The sequence below is a fragment of the Pseudophryne corroboree genome, chromosome 6 (genome assembly GCF_028390025.1).
Source record: "Pseudophryne corroboree isolate aPseCor3 chromosome 6, aPseCor3.hap2, whole genome shotgun sequence".
In the NCBI taxonomy this organism is placed as follows: Eukaryota; Metazoa; Chordata; class Amphibia; order Anura; family Myobatrachidae; genus Pseudophryne; species Pseudophryne corroboree.
This window is the reverse complement of record NC_086449.1, coordinates 660,092,258-660,111,394: the sequence shown is the minus strand read 5'-3', so window position 1 is coordinate 660,111,394 and position 19,137 is coordinate 660,092,258. Positions and strand designations below refer to the sequence as shown.

Below are 19,137 nucleotides of genomic sequence, written 5' to 3'. Positions count from 1 at the left end.
CCAGAAAAGGATGTTTTCTCCCGGAGAAGAAGGCCAGGGAGTTATCCGAGCTAGTCAGGAACCTCCTAAAACCAGGAAAAGTATCAGTGCATCATTGCACAAGGGTCCTGTGAAAAATGGTGGTTTCTTACAAAGCGATCCCATTCGGTAGATTTCACGCAAGAACCTTTCAGTGGAATCTGCTGGGAAAATGGTCCGGATCGCATCTTCAGATGCATCAGCGGATAACCCTGTCTCCAAGGACAAGGGTGTTTTCTTCTGCGGTGGCTGCAGAGTGCTCATCTATGGAAGGGCCGCAGATTCGACATTCAGGACTGGGTCCTGGTGACCACGGATGCCAGCCTGAGTGGCTGGGGAGCAGTCACACAAGGAAAAAATTTCCAGGGAGTGTGATCAAGTCTGGAGACTTCTCTCCACATAAATATACTGGAGCTAAGGGCAATTTACAAGGCTCTAAGCTTAGCAAGACCTCTGCTTCAAGGTCAGCCGGTATTGATCCAGTGGGACAACATCACGGCAGTCGCCCACGTAAACAGACAGGGCGGCACATGAAGCAGGAGGGAAATGGCAGAAACTGCAAGGATTCTTCGCTGGGTGAAAAATCATGTGATAACACTCTCAGCAGTGTTAATTCCGGGAGTGGAAAACTGGGAAGCAGACTTCCTCAGCAGGCATAACCTCCACCCGGGAGAGTGGGGACTTCAGCGGGAAGTCTTCCACATGATTGTAAACCGTTGGGAAAAACCAAAGGTGGACATGATGGCGTCCCGCCTGAACAAAAAACTAGACAGATATTGCGCCAGGTCAAGGGACCCTCAGGCAATAGCGGTGGACGCTCTGGTAACACTGTGGGTGTACCAGTCAGGGTATGTGTTCCCTCCTATGCATCTCATACCAAAAGTACTGAGAATCATAAGAAGGAGATGAGTAAGAACGATACTCGTGGTTCCGGATGGGTCAAGAAGGACTTGGTACCCGGAACTTCAAGAGATGCTCACGGAAGAACCGTGGCCTCTACCTTTAAGAGAGGACCTGCTCCAGCAGGGGCCTTGTCTGTTCCAAGACTTACCGCGGCTGCGTTTGACGGCATGGCAGTTGAACGCCGGATCCTGAAAGGGCATTCCAGATGAAGTCATCCCTACCCTGGTCGAAGCCAGGAAGGATGTAACCGCAAAACATTTTCACCGCATTTGGCGAAAATATGTTGCGTGGTGTGAGGCCAAGAAGGTCCCTACAGAGGAATTCCAACTGGGTCGTTTCCTACATTTCCTGAAAACAGGACTGTCTATGGGCCTAAAATTAGGGTCCATTAAGGTTCAAATTTCGACCCTGTCGAATTTCTTCCAGAAAGAACTGGCTTCAGTGCCTGAAGTTCAGACGTTTGTAAAAGGGGTACTGCATATACAGCCTCCTTTTGTGCCCCCAGTGGCACCTTGGGATCTCAATGTTGTTTTGAGTTTCCTAAAGTCACATTGGTTTGATCCACTCACCACTGTGGAATTAAAATATTTCACAGGGAAGGTGAAGATTCTATTAGCCCTGGCTTCAGCCAGGCGTGTGTCAGAATGGGCGGCTTTATCATATAAAAGCCCTTACTTAATTTTTCATTCTGACAGGGCAGAATTGAGGACTCGTCCTCAATTTCTCCTTAAGGTGTTTTCTGTTTTTCACATGAACCAACCTATTGTGGTACCTGCGGCTACTAGGGACTTGGAGGACTCCAAGTTACTTGACGTTGTCAGGGCCCTGAAAATATATGTTTCCAGGACGACTGGAGTCAGAAAATCTGACTCGCTGTTTTTAGCCTGTATGCACCCAACAAGATGGGTGTTCCTGCTTCTAAGCAGACGATTGCTCGCTGGATTTGTAGTACAATTCAGCTTGCACATTCTGTGGCAGGCTTGCCACAGCCAAAATCAGTAAAAGCCCATTCCACAAGGAAGTGGGCTCATCTTGGGCGGCTGCCCGAGGGGTCTCGGCTTTACAACTTTGCCGAGCTGCTACTTGGTCAGGGGCACACCCTGACTGAGGAGGACCTGGAGTTCTCTCATTCGGTGCTGCAGAGTCATCCGCACTCTCCCGCCCGTTTGGGAGCTTTGGTATAATCCCCATGGTCCTGACGGAGTCCCCAGCATCCACTTAGGACGTTAGAGAAAATAAGAATTTACTAACCGATAATTCTATTTCTCGTAGTCCGTAGTGGATGCTGGGCGCCCATCCCAAGTGCGGATTGTCTGCAATACTTGTACATAGTTATTGTTACAAAAATCGGGTTATTGTTGTTGTGAGCCATCTTTTCAGAGGCTCCTTCGTTGTTATCATGCTGTTAACTGGGTTCAGATCACAGGTTGTACGGTGTGATTGGTGTGGCTGGTATGAGTCTTACCCGGGATTCAATATCCTTCCTTATTATGCACGCTCGTCCGGGCACAGTATCCTAACTGAGGCTTGGAGGAGGGTCATAGGGGGAGGAGCCAGTGCACACCACCTGATCCTAAAGCTTTTATTATTGTGCCCTGTCTCCTGCGGAGCCGCTAAACCCCATGGTCCTGACGGAGTCCCCAGCATCCACTACGGACTACGAGAAATAGAATTATCGGTAAGTAAATTCTTATTTTTATATATTCTTTTGGATTAAAACAAAATTGATTCAGCTTTGATTATGTAGACTTCTGATTGGTGTTCATTAATTCATTAATCATTTAATCAATCTAAACCCTGATACACACTCGTTTTAGATCCATTCATTCCTCTCTGAGGAAATCCCATATAGATAAGAAACGAGTTAATACTTTGATTGTATTGGTATATCCACTAGACCAGGGTTGACATAATTTATTCACAGCAGTACACTGAGCTATCCATGGCAAAGGACAGAAGGAACTGTTCAACATGAGGTCCACCTGTGACTATGTGAGATGTATATATCATGGTGTACCTGTTCAGGCTGCAACAGCTTCATAGCAGGGGTTGTGTTTTTACTACTCAACTCCTCACAGAACCTGAAGTAGGTCTTTCTGTACTTTGCTACAATGATATTGTGCCCTAACAACTAATCCTCTCACAGAGTATGAGCATATTAATATGTATATACTGTAGGTGCAGCAGACTTCATGCCACCTCAGCCGAACCCCTATAATGATTATTTGCACCTGAGTTGTCAGTGATCCTCAGTGCATGGCACGTTCAACGTTTCAGGCTGGATTATCTGGTTCGTGTTATTATCTGCAAGGACCCAGACCTCATTGTAATTATAACGCTACCATTATTTCATACTGTCCTATCTTGATTTCTACCGAAAGACTGCTCCAAATAGCGGGGCAGATTTGAAAATAGTTCTCCCTAGACTGTACCTCCATCAGTCTTGAGCTGTGAGACCAGAACTAGAACTTTGTGGGCTCCATAGCAAAATCTTGATAGGGCTCGCCCGACCCTCCAGTCTTTGTCGCTACAATGTCCCTTGTGGACAGTAGAGAGAGAAAGGGGAGTGAGAAAGAAAGAGGGTTTCAGGGGAAGAGAGAGAGGAGCGAGTTAGAGAGGGTTTTCATGGAAAAAGAGGGAATGAGAGAAAGAGAGACAGTGTCAGGGAGAGAGAGTAGCGAGAGGGAGGAGCAATCAAGAGAGATGCTACTTGACCACAGCACAGGAGGCATAGATGGACAGACAGATGGAGGGGGGATGGTCGGATGGGGACATGGGCGGACAGACTGACAGCACCATACGGGGGCATAGACGGACAGAGCTTGGGCAGACAGAGCACCATATGGGGGCAAAGACAGACGGACGGATGAGACTTGGGTAGACAGACAGAGCACCATATGTTGGCATAGATGGACAGCAAGGAGCATGGATGGACAGGAGGGGGCATAGATGGATGAACAGGAGTAGGCTTAGACCAGGGGTAGGTAACCTGCGTCTCTCCAGCTGCTGTTGAACTACACATCCCAGCATGCCCTGCCACAGTTTTAGAACATCCTAACAGCAAACCTGTGGTAGGGCATGCTGGGATGTTTAGTTGCACAGCAGCTGGAGAGCCACAGGTTGCCTATACCTGACTTAGACGGGCAGACATTGCCGGCCCCGCCAACTATACAGGCTGCAGGGGATGCAGCTGTTATAGGGCTTAGTGGCTTGGGGTCCTGAAGGCAATCCCATTGCACCCTCTATAATTTCTTATTTATTTATTTGTAATCATTGCTGCCACGCCAGGTTCGGAGCCCGGCAGTGTACTTACAGGGAGTTAGGAGGGAGGCGGGATGCAAAGCCGCTTGGTCTACAGTACCCTGAAGCGTGACTACACATGCAGAACAAGTGGCAAAAAATGAAGAAAAATATTTTGTTAGAGGGTTCAGTGGGATTGCCATTGGGCCCCCCCAAGCCGCCAGGCCCCATAGCAGCTGCATCTCCTGCACCCTATATAGTTATACCACTGTGTGAGACCTTTAATTATTTATAGATATTGTAAGTTGGACATGATAAACCTGGTGTGTTTATGCAGATTTATTTAGCAGTACCTATTGCCTTCCTGTTGATGAATATCAATTTAGGTTAACAATCTGGAGTAGTTGTTCATTGTGCGTAGCATACATTTTTACTGATAAAAGTTATTGTTTAATAACGTTTCATTGAAGAAATTGCTACATATTATACATTATCATGGTTTTGTATCTGACTGCTGCGCTGTTTCACAAAACACAGTATGGCCCAGATGTATCAAGCCTTGGAGAGTGATACATAGCATGGTGATAAAGTACCAACCAATCAGCTCCTGTCATTTATCAAACACAGCATGTGACATGTAATTTAGGAGCTGATTGGCTGGTACTTTATCACTGTGCTATTTATCACTCTCCAAAGCTTGATAATTAAGTTTTAACGATCTATAAACTGGTGCCAAAAGTGATACAAAAAAAATATATATATATATATTTTTTTTGTATTTTTTTAGGATGTGGTGTATTTCTTATGACAAAAGCCAAGTATCCCTTGGGATTGTGTAAAGTCCATATTAGGGAACATACAGTAACCCATATTTTGATGGGTAACTCATCTCCCCAAAGAACTGGGCCTCTTAAGGTGCATACACACTGGGTGTTTTTGCCCAGCGTGTATGCATAGCGATGATCGCTGACATCGCTGGGCTGAAAAGCGCTCAGTGCATACACACTGAGCGCTTTTCCCCCCTGCCCAGTGATGTCAGCGGGGGTGAAAGGCTTTCCATAGCAGGACGCTATGGAAAGCCGCTCACCCCGACGTTCATCTACTGGTAATACCAGTAGATGAACGGCGGCCGCCAGCGATGAAGCGGGAGCGCGCATCAGCGCTCATCGCTGGGGCATACATACTGGGCGGCTTTGAGCCGAAAGCAGCTCAACACACCAAAAGTGACCTGCTTTCAGCTCAAAATCTCCCAGTGTGTATGGGCCTTTACACTTGTTAGAATGCTGCTGAACCCCTCTGCTTTATTGCACACACGTTCTTGATTAAGAACGTCTTAATCACAACCTGTGCACTTTAAATGGGATTTATAGTTAATTTGCCCAAACAGATTGGTTGTAATGCTCCTCTTTCCTTCCTTTAAACTTGTATTTGGTGCAATAATGAGCCTTTCATGTTTTGGTTAAAGTTAAGAAACCATTCAAATTTGGTTTAACTATTGTGATTCTTGTTTGCCTTGCCTTGATATTCTGCTATGGAGAAAAACACTTTAGTTTCCCTTCTTTTTAGACGTCTGAACACATTGAACAAATGTGCAACAATGAAAGTGGAAATAAGCCGTCAGCGCAAAAGGGTACGTTGATGATTTTATTTTCAGAATAAAAGCAAACTGTCTTGCTATATAAATGGTTTGGTGCTTTGTGTTCTAATGTACATTTGTTGTAAGAAATACACATTGTGAATGGGACTTAGCTGATGCATTGTTTGACTAGTTATGGTAAATGGTGTCTACTACCAAATGAAAGATTAATTTTCATTATGGACATTGATTTGTAAAGTGCAACAGTGCTGAACAGTGAACAAAATGGGACCTATATAAAATGGTGATGTACAAGGTTCACCAATTTAAATGCAGACCTAAAAAAAGAAAGGTAAGGGAGGGTCATGCGCATGTTTAAATCTGATTAAAAAAGAAAAAAAAGATTTGCTCCTCTACTTGCTTCCAGTACAGAGGGTCAACGAAGGGACTGTAAATGCCCTGGCTCACTGTTACAATCAGTTGTTTGCCATCTTTGCACTTTTAAAACACATCCCATGTCTGTCTATAGCAAAACCTACAATAATAGTGTGTGGAACACATTTAATCATTTAGTAAATTGGTTTGTAAAACAGAAAAAAAGACTACTGCGCAGTTCAGAATGATTCTCCACTTCTATTGAATTGAGGCTACTACATAGGCATGTGTACAGCAGGAGTCAGGGCTGGATCTATTTATTTTAATTTGTACTGATTTGACAAGTTAATGGTTCATTACAGTTAAGATGTCAAATCCGTTAACTGGCCTGACCTTGAGTTGAGTAATACCCTGAACAATGGATATGAAAATCTGCCTGCCAAATATATCTTGTGTGGATTAAATGGATTGGGTTTACATTTTGGATAATTCCTGTATTGAAAGTTGAAAATCTTTTTTTTTTCCCTCTCTTATAGAGTGATGAGTCGGAAGAAGATGAACCTTGTGCCATCAGCAACAAATGGTCTTATCAGAGGCAAAGCCAACGCTGGTCCCGAATGGAAGATTTTGATTGTTATTCACGTGAGGAAGCCTCTAGCATTTGTGTACCAGTGACAAAGGGTCCAATAGTGGATTCTGCAGGTCAGGGAGAAAGACATGATGCTTCTTCAGTGCACAGCTCCAGCAGTGGTGAGAGTGACTGCTTCCCCAAAACATACGAGGAACTGGAGACTAGTCGAAGCTCTTCAAGGTGCTCTTCTGTGAAACTCGCTTCTCCAGATTCTACTTTCAGTGGCTCCCCCTCTCCCAGTGACATGCTAAACATTATTAGCGAGGAAAAGTTGATAGAAAAGCCGCATAGTAAGAAAGGTAGTTTGCTTAGGAAAATGGAAAAGCTTCGGCTGAGAAGTTCCACTGTAAAGAGGAATCTGCATCCAAAAGATAGACCGATTATCAGTGGTCCAGTTCTGCTTGATGGCCCTGATGATGACAAATTGCGCAGTCTCAACTGTGTTAATATTTCAGATCTTGCAGATACTCAAAGTAAGACGGCCTTTTCTAGCTCTTCGCAAACATGCAGCAGTAGTAGTCCATCTGAGAACAGCAGTACTGTGAGTACTCCCAGCCCGGTTATTAGAGTTAGAAGCCATATGAAGAGAGGTGGAATGTATGCAGAGGACTTTGACCCCACCAAACTCTCCTTGTGGAGTGATCTATCTGAACAAAACTTAAGAAATGGGAAACATTTGAATGAAGATCAGGTGTTTCAAATACCACAAGGCCACAAACCTGGGACGTTTCCTAAAGCACTTACAAACACGATCTTGTCACCTATAGACAACACCTCTGTAAATTGGAGAACTGGAAGTTTTCATGGCTGCAATCGAAACAGGATGAGATCTAATAGTTCCAAAGACAGTGATGCACCTCCAAGTCCGCTTTCATTTGTGGACAATCGATTAAGCATCTATGATAATGTGCCAAATTTTCATAAGCTTGGATCCCTTAATGATGATGATGTATTTTCAGAACTAGATAATGTAATGGAGCATGTTAATGGACTTCGAAAACTAGTCAGTGCATGGTCTGAAAAGTTGTCTGATGACGGGGACTCTGACTTTACCAACGACTGCACCTCATCCTGTCCATCCTTCCCAAAAACCATTCACATTGATGTAAATGAGCATTTAGATGACCAGTCAAGATCAATAGACCGTGCAGACACCGACTATTGTGAATCTCACACAGATAGAGACTCTCCAATTCTGCCAGACATAACTGTTTCAGAAATGGAGTCATCATTCACAGAATGTAGCAGGTTTGTTACCAGTAATAGTTTTTCTTCTGCTAGCGTACTAATCTGATTTGCTGCCTGAACTGGTTATATACACTAGCACATTACTATTGGCATACAGATTTCAAATGCTTTTTTTTATTCATTATTTATACCAACAGAGTACGTGATATTCAAATGGGTAGCTCCTATTGTATTCTTGGTAATTCTGGCACTTTATTTTATTTTTATCGATGAGATGCCATTTCAATCCAGAGTGACAAACTATATTCTGGTGAGTGGCTTACAGTACACTTGTACATTTGGCCCTTTCCACCCTGTACAAAGGCCTGATTCAGGTTAGCACATAAACCTTGATGGTCTACGTACTAATCCGATGATGTGCAGAACGAATCCTGCATGATTGCTCAGTCATACCCCCTTAGCAGCAGCATAATCAACATGCTGTAGCATTAATGGGGAAAAGCGGCAGCATCAGGGACTGTTCTACAAAACGGGGGTGTTGCCCTTGTTTTGTAGTAGTGCCGAGGCCATGCTCTGCATGTTTGGATGCTGATGTCATGGACCCAGCAATGGAATTCTGAGGGCCAGTCTGAATATGCTGAGGCTTACGCAGATGGCCAAGGCCTGCAACCAGTGGGATCAATGATGATCCGATGTTGCGTCATGGATCGTAGATGCCTCCTGCAGCACTAGCATATTAGTTTATGGTATTGCACAGCCTCTGTGCAGTACTGTACATCTCTGAATCTGGCCCAAAGTGCAGTTATTCTGTAGAAGCAACCTGGACTGAAATGGGAAAAATTGAGAAGTTCAGGAGCAGAGGATTTGTAACGGGTAGAATGGTTGAAAGGTCTATTCACAAATAAGTTGGCCAGGAGAACCTTTATTACTAGAAGACCCCCACCCACCTCAGTACTTGACTTTAGATTGGTTGCACTGGTGGGGATGGGATATGTCATGTGGGCTTTTATGGTGAAATTATGTCTCATGAGCAATTCATACCCCTCTCCCTTACCTCCCAGTTTCGTTTTGTGTAAAAGTAAAAAAAAATCCCAAAACATTTCATTTTGTTTTTGCATGGGTTTGTGATATGCTTGTTTAAATTATAGTGTATTACATTTTATAAAGTGATTCTTTTGCTAACACATTCGCATGACTTTTTTGCTTTACTGTGGATGTTGTTGCCTGACTGTAAAGCTGAATCAATATAAATACAAAGTTACTTTAGAAATCACTTTTTTATTTGTTAAATTTGCAGACAAAGTCCAGAGCTTGAAAATCTTTCCTTGCAAATTGACAGCCAGTCGGCAGCCCACCTAAACAGGATCCAGAAACTGTCTTTGCTGAAACTCACAGCGTTGATGGATAGATACTCTCCTTCCAGCAAACAGGGATGGAACTGGTGAGGTTCTGGGAATTGCGAGTACTTTGATCAACAAAATCTGCACTGATTAAACCTAAAATACAATTCCATAAAAAAAAAAAAAATATGCTGAAAAATAATGATAAATTTAAATCTTCAATTGCAATCTTACATTCCTCATACAGCAAGGCATATTGGAGGCAACTGTCCAGTCAGCCGCTGCCAGGGTTCCTGAGCACTTGAGGTGGGGAGGGTTTTTCTGTTTGTTGTCGTCCTTAAACAGACTTAAAAGGGCCAGTATGATATATCATCAGATACTGATTAGCTAAGTACATATACCCGCTTAAATTGCAATATTCTTCAGCCAATCAGAGCTACTACTGAGCTAGTTTCCCACAATTGGTACAATTTGTGTAAGACCTAATAGAAACAGCCTATGTATATTACTAGTGACTCCAGTCGGCTGTTTCTAGCCATAAGGATGAGAGTCCGCTGTGTGAAGAGTGTTACTGCATTTTTTGCCGTGCTGGCAGTTAGCTAAAGCCCCCTCTCAGAGTTTGGGTCACTATGGACTGGATCAAAAATCATAAAATTGTAGTTGGCAAAGCTGAGCTACTACTAATAATGCTGAATACATAATTACTCTCCTTTTATTAATAGCAACATTTTATTACCGATTGTATACATTCTGGTACAGTATGTGAGAGACCTCCTGAAGAAAAATAAATCCCTTTTCCATTAATGGCGTTCTCTTTTATAGGACTGTTCCAAAATTCATCCGTAAAATTCGAGCTCCAGATTATAAGGATAAGATTGTGTTTGGAGTTCCCCTCCTCCTGAATGTCCAGAGAACAGGCTACCCTATTCCGAAGAGTATTCTTCAAGCTATGGAATATTTGCAGATCCACTTTCTCGATCAGGTATTTAACAGTGTCAAGATTGTGAACATGTGGACATTCAGATGCCATTGCTGTCCACATTGGGTACCACAGCCGTATATATGTGTAACATAATATTTATAGTAACATCCAAGTTTTTAAAAAAATACCTTTTATAATGTATGTATAATGACGAGTACCCAACAGTTAATTAGTGGCATATAGATTTGTCCTCATACTTCTAGTTACTTCTAGCCTTAAGACGACAATATTTGAATGTTGCATATTTGTTGAATCCAGGGGTTTTGTTTTTCTTTCTTTAATATAACATTCTTCTCAGCATATTTAAATAAACTGTTTTGTTGGTATTTTATATTTAAAAACCATTACCTTGATTGCTTTTGTTTTTAGGTTGGTCTCTTTCGAAAATCAGGTGTAAAGTCTAGAATCCAGGCTCTGAGAGAAATGAATGAGCTTGATTCCAGCTTTGTGAATTATGAAGGCCAGTCCGCATTTGATGTGGCCGATATGGTGAAGCAGTATTTCCGGGATTTACCTGAACCTATATTCACAAGCAAGTTATGTGAATCATTCCTGCACATTTATCAGTGTAAGGTTTCCTTCTTTCATGTTAAACTCTGATATTGCTCATCACCCAGTTGCCTCTCTGTTCAGCAATAGGTTAACTCTTACTAGCTTCATAGCCACGTGACTGAGAGGGCTGTAAAGGTTCCTATTTTCTTGACACCAGAACACAGATTTCCAGCACTGTCCATTCATAGCACTTTATTTCTTTAAGCTAGGAGAAAGGGGCTGAAATATTACACCCTGGTTCCATACTTCTGGAATAGTCTTGTTCTCCTACAGATTTTATTATAAATATTGCATTCTTGAAAAAAAAAAAAATAAATAAATAAATAAATATATATATATATATATATATATATATATATTATACATATTTTTTTTTTCATTCATATGATATTGCATAGGAAATCTAAAATTATTAAACCTATTGTTTTCAATACAACTGCTTAATGGTTAGAGAAGTATTCCCACGCAAATTCCATCAGTACAGTCCTGTGTGCATTCCTTATGGGAGGTTAGCTGAACCAAGAATACAGCTTTATTTCTAAGGCAGTAAACCGCTTCGTAGCAACTTTGTTCCTATGGTAATGTTTCTCTATAGGCATTTGCAGTGTCCTTAGAGCGCTACTTAGTAACACAATTGGATACTAGTTCAGGTGTTGCATTAGCCCTGCACACAGGGTGTTTGTAATATCCCTTCAGAAACCAGTGAATGTGTTGGTATGGCACTAGGGAGACTGAGCACAAATACATGCTGCTTATGGGGTAAGCGGACAATGATAACACATTAAGATATGGATTGACCTCTCAATAATTTTTTGGGGGGCGTTGACTTCATCCTTCTACAACTTGTAAAATATTTCTTCCCTTCCCTGCAGACCTGCCGAAGGATCAGCAGTTCTATGCTGTTCAGGCTGCCATACTATTATTGCCAGATGAAAATCGGGAAGCCCTTAAACTGCTGCTCTGCTTCCTCAGAGATGTGGTGGCTTGTGCCAGCGAGAACCAAATGACTCCAACCAACATTGCCGTCTGTCTTGCACCAAGTTTGTTTCATCTGAATTCTCTCAGAAGAGAAAGCTCTTCATCCTCAACTAGGCAAGTTCAGATCTGGACAGTGTGTTTATTGTAAATTGAGAAATAGTTTTGTTTTATAAATGTCCATTTGTATTTTTCAATACCACACTTAATCATGAATTAAAAAAACAACAACAACTACCGTTTGCCATAAGTAATCCTTAATATTAAATACAACCTATTGTTTTATTGTTGAAAACCATGCAGAAACACTACAAGGGCATCTTGCCCTTCTTGCTCATTTATAATTTGGTTCCAAGAGCGGTGTTACTGAGCATCACAATGCTTTTTATATACAGTACTATTTAAATGCCCGTCAAAATGAAAGACACCAGGGCCGGATTATAGGGGGAGCGGTCGCTACTCACACAGGAGCTTTTGTGTGTGTGTGACCGCCAGTGCACATAGATAGATGGGAAGGCTATAATCATGCTGCACTATATACACCAGTACTGGCACGTATAAGCTCACCAGTCTCCGCACAGATCCCGGCCAGTAGCCACCACAGCTGGCCGGAGGGGTCTGGGCATGGCCTGTGTGAGAGGGGCAACCAGCGCGCAGTGCATATAAAACAGCTGAGCCTGTTATCTGCCTCCTCATTAACCACATCATCTGCAGCCCCAGCATCGACCCCTCCTCCTCCCTGTCATCGTACTGCTCACCCCACACAGGGTCTCACCCCTTCCTGTTGAACTGAATCACCTTCTCCCGCTGCCGGTAATTGGCCATGTGTCCCCGGTGCCTCCGTACTGAGCGCCGCGGGACCGTCTAGTGATTTCTGCATCTGTTTCCTGGTTACTGCTGCTACTTGTTGCTGAGTCCCGGGATGTCAAGTAACCTGGGGTTGCAGAATAGTATATGGAGGAGGGGGTGCTGAGTATGCTGTATTTGGCGGGAGCAGCATATGGAGAAGGGGGTGCCCTGTATATAAAAGGCACTATATAGAGAGGTATTGGGGGTGCAGTGTGTATATAGTGGGGGGGTGCAGAATATGGAAGAGGATGGGGGTGCAGTGTGTATATAGGAGCAGTATATGGTGCTGGCTGTGGTGTACATATGGGTATGTGTGTCTGTCCCCCGAACAGAGCTCCATTGGGCGCCCTCCAGTGGCTGATGGCGGCACCGTAGGGGTGAGGAGCAGCGTTAGCCTTTTATACATATAGATTTGCCTGCTACAATACGTTGAACTTTGCTCATTTTCCTGCACATCTCAATGGGGTGCGAGGAGAAACTATATCGATGTTGCAAGTCACTTTGTGCTATCGCTGATTATTTGATCTCTCCCCTATAGTCTCTCCTGGAAAATGAAAGTGACACACAGATGGTGTGTATGCCCCTTTGTGGAGTGTATCTTGTATGTTTTCACACTGTGGGGTAGGTTCAATACCTATTGAGCTAAGTGTCGCTACCCTGTGCGGTAAGCCCAGAGGATGCGCTAAACGCAGATTTTTCCCCAGGAGCGGCGAGGAATCTATGGATTAATGCACGTTAGCCACGGGTCTGCCAAATAATAATTGAATAGCTCTGCCCATTAAACCCAGAGCTAAAGCTGCGCTCACTAAATCTGCCCCTGCGTGCACTCTGAAACTGGGTGTATACAAGCACTGGGATGCAGGTCATATGCATTGCATAAGTAGCTTCTCTGCTTGTGACTGAGGTGGAGATACTGTGCATTGTGAGGCTCTGGCAGTGAAATTGTGGGCTATGTAGAGTTGGAAATAAGTGTAAATCTACCTGTGATCAGATCTTTTGCATTAAGTAAATTCTAGTGCAAGTGCTCCCCGATGGTAGCCGCTCTGAAACAAAGTGTACAGATACAGTAGTGGGCGGATGCACCCAGGGAATAATACAACTCTGCATATTCATGCATGGAAATAAAGAATTGTTTTTTCAAGTGAGGGCGGAGGTGTTTGTCATTTTGAGCATCATATCTTTCGTCTATTATCCCAGACTTGTTGGATCATATTAAATGATGTAATCCCTCAGAACACAAAGTTCCCAGGCAGCCCAGGGACCATATAAAGAACCCTAGTGCATTAGGCCAGCTTGCTGGCAGCTGGATGATCCAACCATAGATCAGAGAGAATGCAGGGCAGACATTTAATGTGTGGGGCGTGTTTGCCTTCATTCTTAGATGGGGACATTTATATTCTTGTGTGGGGGGATTTTTCTCTACTCTATGATTTTATTTAGGGATACTCAGCCCTGTACAACCTTCAGGGCACATTATGCTCTAAATTAGTACGTGTGATGAGTGATAAACATTTTTATCGGAAGCCCTTAGAAAGGATTAACTTCCTTTTATTTTTATTGACCTAATCCTGTGCTCTTACAGGGCTCCTTCGCATCTAGTATGAGTGCTTCATTGTTTGTTTTAATAAAGCTTTCCCCTCCTCCCTAAAAAAAAAAAAAAGACTACTTTGAACAGGATTGCCAAACATATAGATGTTAATGTTTTACTTTGATTGAGACTTCAAAGCCATATAATCTAAAATCCCTGGCTCCAAGGATTAATGTCTTATCAGCCATTTCTTTGTGCAGTGTCATTCAGTAGGGCTGTTCTGTAGATAATTAGGCAGGAAATGTGTTGTAATGATGTCATACAGAACTTTTACTTGTTGGTTTATGTGAAACTGCCTTAAATCACCAAAGTTATCACCATCCCATTAGGATTACATTATACAAAGAATACTTAAGATTAATATAAATTACTTCCATTGTTCCTTCCATAGTTTCTGGTCTGGTAATCAATGGTCTCTTGTTGTATGTTCCAGATTTATGTAGAGCTAAATGTTCACTACATCAAATTAGGATTTATGATGCTTTATTTTTGATGTGTAATGCTTTAGTTTTGGGTACGAAGTACTATGGGGGAGATGTATCATGCCTTCTAAACGGTGGAGAACCCATGGCTTCCTAACTATCATTTTATATAATGTACTAGCTAGCTAGAATGGTTGCTATGGGACCGTATCCACTTGTCCACTCTTTAGGAGACTTGATACATCTAACCCTATGTTCCATGAGCAACTGTGCAGGTACGATTCCAAACATATGCAAAGTCACTGCATGCTTGGTGGCATCATATGTCATCCATGTAACTCATAAGTAATATTTTGGGTAATATCTAACTATTTTCTTAACATTTAAACTTATAGGTCAAGTCAGAGAAAATACAGTCTCGGAAAACCAGACCAGAAAGACTTGAGTGAGAACTTGGCAGCAACTCAAGGCTTGGCTCACATGATTGCTGAGTGCAAAAGACTATTTCAGGTAGATAATTTACATAAATGGAAGTTTCTATATTGTCGGTCCTATTACACAGCACTATACAGGTAATATGTAATAATTTGCATCAATCCCTGTCCCACTGGAGCTTGTCCCTTAGTCACAGATAATGGCCCTCATTCATACCCCTTTTCTATTACGAAGCGGGTTGCAGGCGGGAACCTGACACAGGTGCTGCCCGGCTGAGACCCACATCAATGGCCCCTTTCCCATCAGCAGTCACCATCTCGGCATACTGCCGGGTTGGTGACGTTGCTGGTGACGCGGCAGGGGCGGCGCTGGGAGATCACATGATCTCCCAGCGCCGCCCTTTCATACAGTGTAAACGGGAGCCGTGTCGCATCGACATGGCTTCCGTTTACACTACAACCCTACCCGGATCATTCCCGTGTCCTACCCAGGCAGCTATCCGGGTAGGATTCACGGGTCACTTGATCTGGTTTTTTGTGGAGGGACCCTTTTCCACTAGCAAAAAACACAGGTAAATGCGCGCCCACTTGCATTTACCCGTGTTTTTTGAGCTAGTGGAAAAGGGGTATCAGCATCAATTGCAGTTTTGCACACAAAAAAAAGCAAAACTGCAACTGCTATCACTCGCATGCTGAAGGCCACCCAGAATGCTAATGGCAGCCAGCGATTGCATCACTGAATAAGTGAAGCCCCCCTGCCTCCAAAAGGCATTCGGTCCACCGTCATTAAACGACCGTATGATATCACGCGGCTGTCCCAAAAACTGCGCCAACCTGCCCCCGTTTTAGCTGTCCCGCCCCCCGCAATGCTACCCTGCGAACTCCTCCAATGCGATCGTGCTGGACGGCCTGCACATACGCAGAACGTTCCGTGTGCAATGGGCCGGAATGCAGCCAGATGCGATCGCATCGCACCAGCGTGTGATTTTGAATAAGGCCCAGTGTCTTGGTTACAGTTAATCTCCCGGAACCAAGTACTGTGAGGCTGCAATGCTAACCACTGTCCCATCATATGCAGAAGTGTTTTATTTAGTTAACTGGCAAAAAACATTTAAAGGTCTGTGTAATAAAAATGGTGTGGTGATTTTGAAAAAAACCTTTACCCCCACACAGGTGCCGGATTATTGCCGTGATCTCTGTCCTAGTATTTGTCGTCTACTGTCCAACTCCCCTGAAGTCACCATAAACACATCCACCACCTATTTGGCAGCACACTGCAATACCATCATCTCTTTGGAAAACTCAATGCAGAACCTTCTACGTGACGCTAAGGACAAATACCGCAGCTGGGTGACAAGTGCAGGATTGGAACATGTTGAGTTGGCGTACAAGAAGGTTTGTGGTCATTTTTTAACTACTGCTCTAAAGACATCTGTGTTGTACAACAATTTTTCTTTATTGTCCAGAATTGTTGATTCAAGAAAACACTACCTGTATCTGGCGCTATTCACTAGAATTTATATATATATATATATATATATATATATATATATAATATATATATGAATCGCAAGTCCGGCACTCCGTGCTTCAGGTTATAGCTGCGGTGGTGCCCTCACAATGATGGGGTACAGGTTGCAAAGGTGCGGCACTCATATCAAAAAATGAACACTCGAAAACCGTCGTCAGGTTTGTATCATGATGATACAAACCTGACCACGGTTTTCGAGTGTTCATTTTTTGGTATGAGTGCCGCACCTTTGCAACATATATGTATATATATATATATATATAATGTGTGTGTGATGCCACACATACACCCAACTCGCACATACATACAAACCACTTCAATATGAATATTAATTTATATACCTTAATAAGAACCCATATGTTCTAAAAAATCATATAGAGCAGTGAAGGTAAATTGGCTTGTGGATATAGCCAACAAATTCCACCTGATATAAACCAGATGTAAAACTGCAAAAAAATATATTGTATCCACTCGTGCTAATAAAATCAAATTGAGGCAACAGGACAAAAATGTACTCAATACATGAATTACTCTGTAATATTTTTTAATATCAATAATAAAGTAATTCATGTATTGAGTACATTCATGTCCTGATTGCCTCAATTTGATTTTATTAGCGCGAGGGGATACAATATATTTTTTTGCAGAATTCTTGATTCAAGTTCAAATGTTGATCAGATATCACGATTTTTATCACTGCCTGTGCACTGTAGCCGCCATATGCAACTTTGAGATGCGCCTGATGCAGAATAGCTACCGTGACTTCTCTTCTCTGGCTGAATGGGCTTTACTAGGTAGCAGCAGGTAGTTCACATGTAAGAGAAGTGTCCCATGGGCGTGGTGTTAGTGTTGCGGCCTATTCTGCGTTGAGGGTATGCAGAGTGCACTCCTTTTTCGGTTGGGTCTTCTGCACCAAACATGGGCTATGTGTAAGTGCCATTGCTAGTGATGGCGAAGGGCCAAGACTGGTGCTGTAGCATAGATGCGTCTGACTCCAAATACAGGCAAATATTTATATAGGTCATCCAATTGCTAGCTGCATCCAAAATTGAGACCGCAGTATGTGCGACTTAAAATCAGGCTCATTTTCCTATATAGGGAAGATGAAAATACTTTGGATGCATTAAATGAGCAGTGCTTTGGCTGAAGCTATTATATAAAGTTATTTTGCCATGTTTTCCCCCTTTGCAGGTAGAGAGTGATGACTATCCGATCCGGTTATGGAAAGCCTCCACCGAAATTGAGGCTACGCCACAAATGGTTCTGCAACATATATTAAGGGAGCAACATACATGGGATCCAAACCTGCACCAGTCAAAAATCATAGAGACACTGGATGAAGATACTGAGATCTATCACTATTCAACAGAGAGCCTGCCTCCTTTACCTTGCAAGGAGTTCATAGTTTTAAGGTGATTACATGGAAATAAGAGCTGAGGGCTTATTAATGGGCAGTATTGTTGGCACAGTGCCCCGTTTACTTTGAGACGGAGGAGGTCTTGTATATTGGGAGTGAATTAACAACCGAGGGGCTCATGCACAGAAATAGTGTATGCATATGTCTGAATGCAGATTTGGAATGAGGGAGGGATGGAGCATTAAGTATAGGCTGAGACTAGTAAGGGTATGTCCACATTACAGTGATGGAGATACACTGTATGCCCAAGCTTATACAGCTAGCCACTTCATATTTGGACTGTAGCAGGAGAAAAATATTCTCATTTGCCTCCTTAATGATTAAACTATTGTACTATTGTTCATATTCAATTGAATATAATTTGTACTTGTGTTTTCTATATGTGTGATATGTGCCTGTAATTATATTATACGGTTTATGGTAGGTGTGACTTTTCTTAATAACTGCCCAGTTACTATCATGTGCTCACTGATAACACTGTGGAGCCACATATCCATATACACACTTGTGCATGTCCATATACACATGGTACATGTGCAAGAGTTCCTGGTGCACGTAAATGTGCTTACGCTTGAGGCACAAATGCGTTGCATTCTAAATGAGCCCTGAGTAACGCCACGTTAAATAATCTATAACGTAAATGAGTCTTTATGATCAATAAGGTGCTGGTGGCATAACTGCATATATGTGACTGACATTGTTTTGCAGGACATGGAGAACAGACCCACAGACTGGCACCTGCATTTTGGCAGCTACTTCAATTGACTGTGAAGACGTTCCAATCACTGGGATCCTAGGACATGTTATTTTGTGTGAGCACCTCATAGAAAACATTGGGACTCAGAAGTGCAAAGTAACTCATGTCTGTAGGACAGACACAAGGTGGGAGTCTGTTCTTGCAGCCTCAGTAAATGTGTGATCATGTTAGAATTCCTGTGGCTATTTCAGGTCACAAAACCAATTCTAGGTATTTGGCAGCTCTGTGTAACTTGTAGTCCCATGTTTTCCAAGCACTCCATTAATTTTGTCTTGTAATTAACTGAATCTGGAATGTTATGAGATCTATGGAGTAGTCACTACAATTGCATTCCTCTCGGTAGGCTTTTTGCGGTAAGA

The 19,137-nt window shown here is 42.7% G+C and overlaps 1 protein-coding gene across 2 annotated transcripts in view; it reads left to right on the top strand.

The window, feature by feature from the left end:
- The window catches only part of LOC134933196 (rho GTPase-activating protein 7-like), a 426,624-nt gene that overhangs the window by 402,674 nt on the left and 4,813 nt on the right, over nucleotides 1-19,137 (top strand). For both annotated transcript variants that reach the window (XM_063928234.1, XM_063928235.1), the window contains exons 4-13: nucleotides 5,728-5,791; nucleotides 6,649-7,991; nucleotides 9,229-9,372; nucleotides 10,094-10,253; nucleotides 10,623-10,821; nucleotides 11,678-11,897; nucleotides 15,035-15,149; nucleotides 16,247-16,468; nucleotides 17,796-18,016; nucleotides 18,730-18,903. In XM_063928234.1, coding sequence (XP_063784304.1) covers nucleotides 5,728-5,791; nucleotides 6,649-7,991; nucleotides 9,229-9,372; nucleotides 10,094-10,253; nucleotides 10,623-10,821; nucleotides 11,678-11,897; nucleotides 15,035-15,149; nucleotides 16,247-16,468; nucleotides 17,796-18,016; nucleotides 18,730-18,903 — 2,862 coding nt within the window. The remainder of the gene's footprint in view (nucleotides 1-5,727; nucleotides 5,792-6,648; nucleotides 7,992-9,228; nucleotides 9,373-10,093; nucleotides 10,254-10,622; nucleotides 10,822-11,677; nucleotides 11,898-15,034; nucleotides 15,150-16,246; nucleotides 16,469-17,795; nucleotides 18,017-18,729; nucleotides 18,904-19,137) is intronic.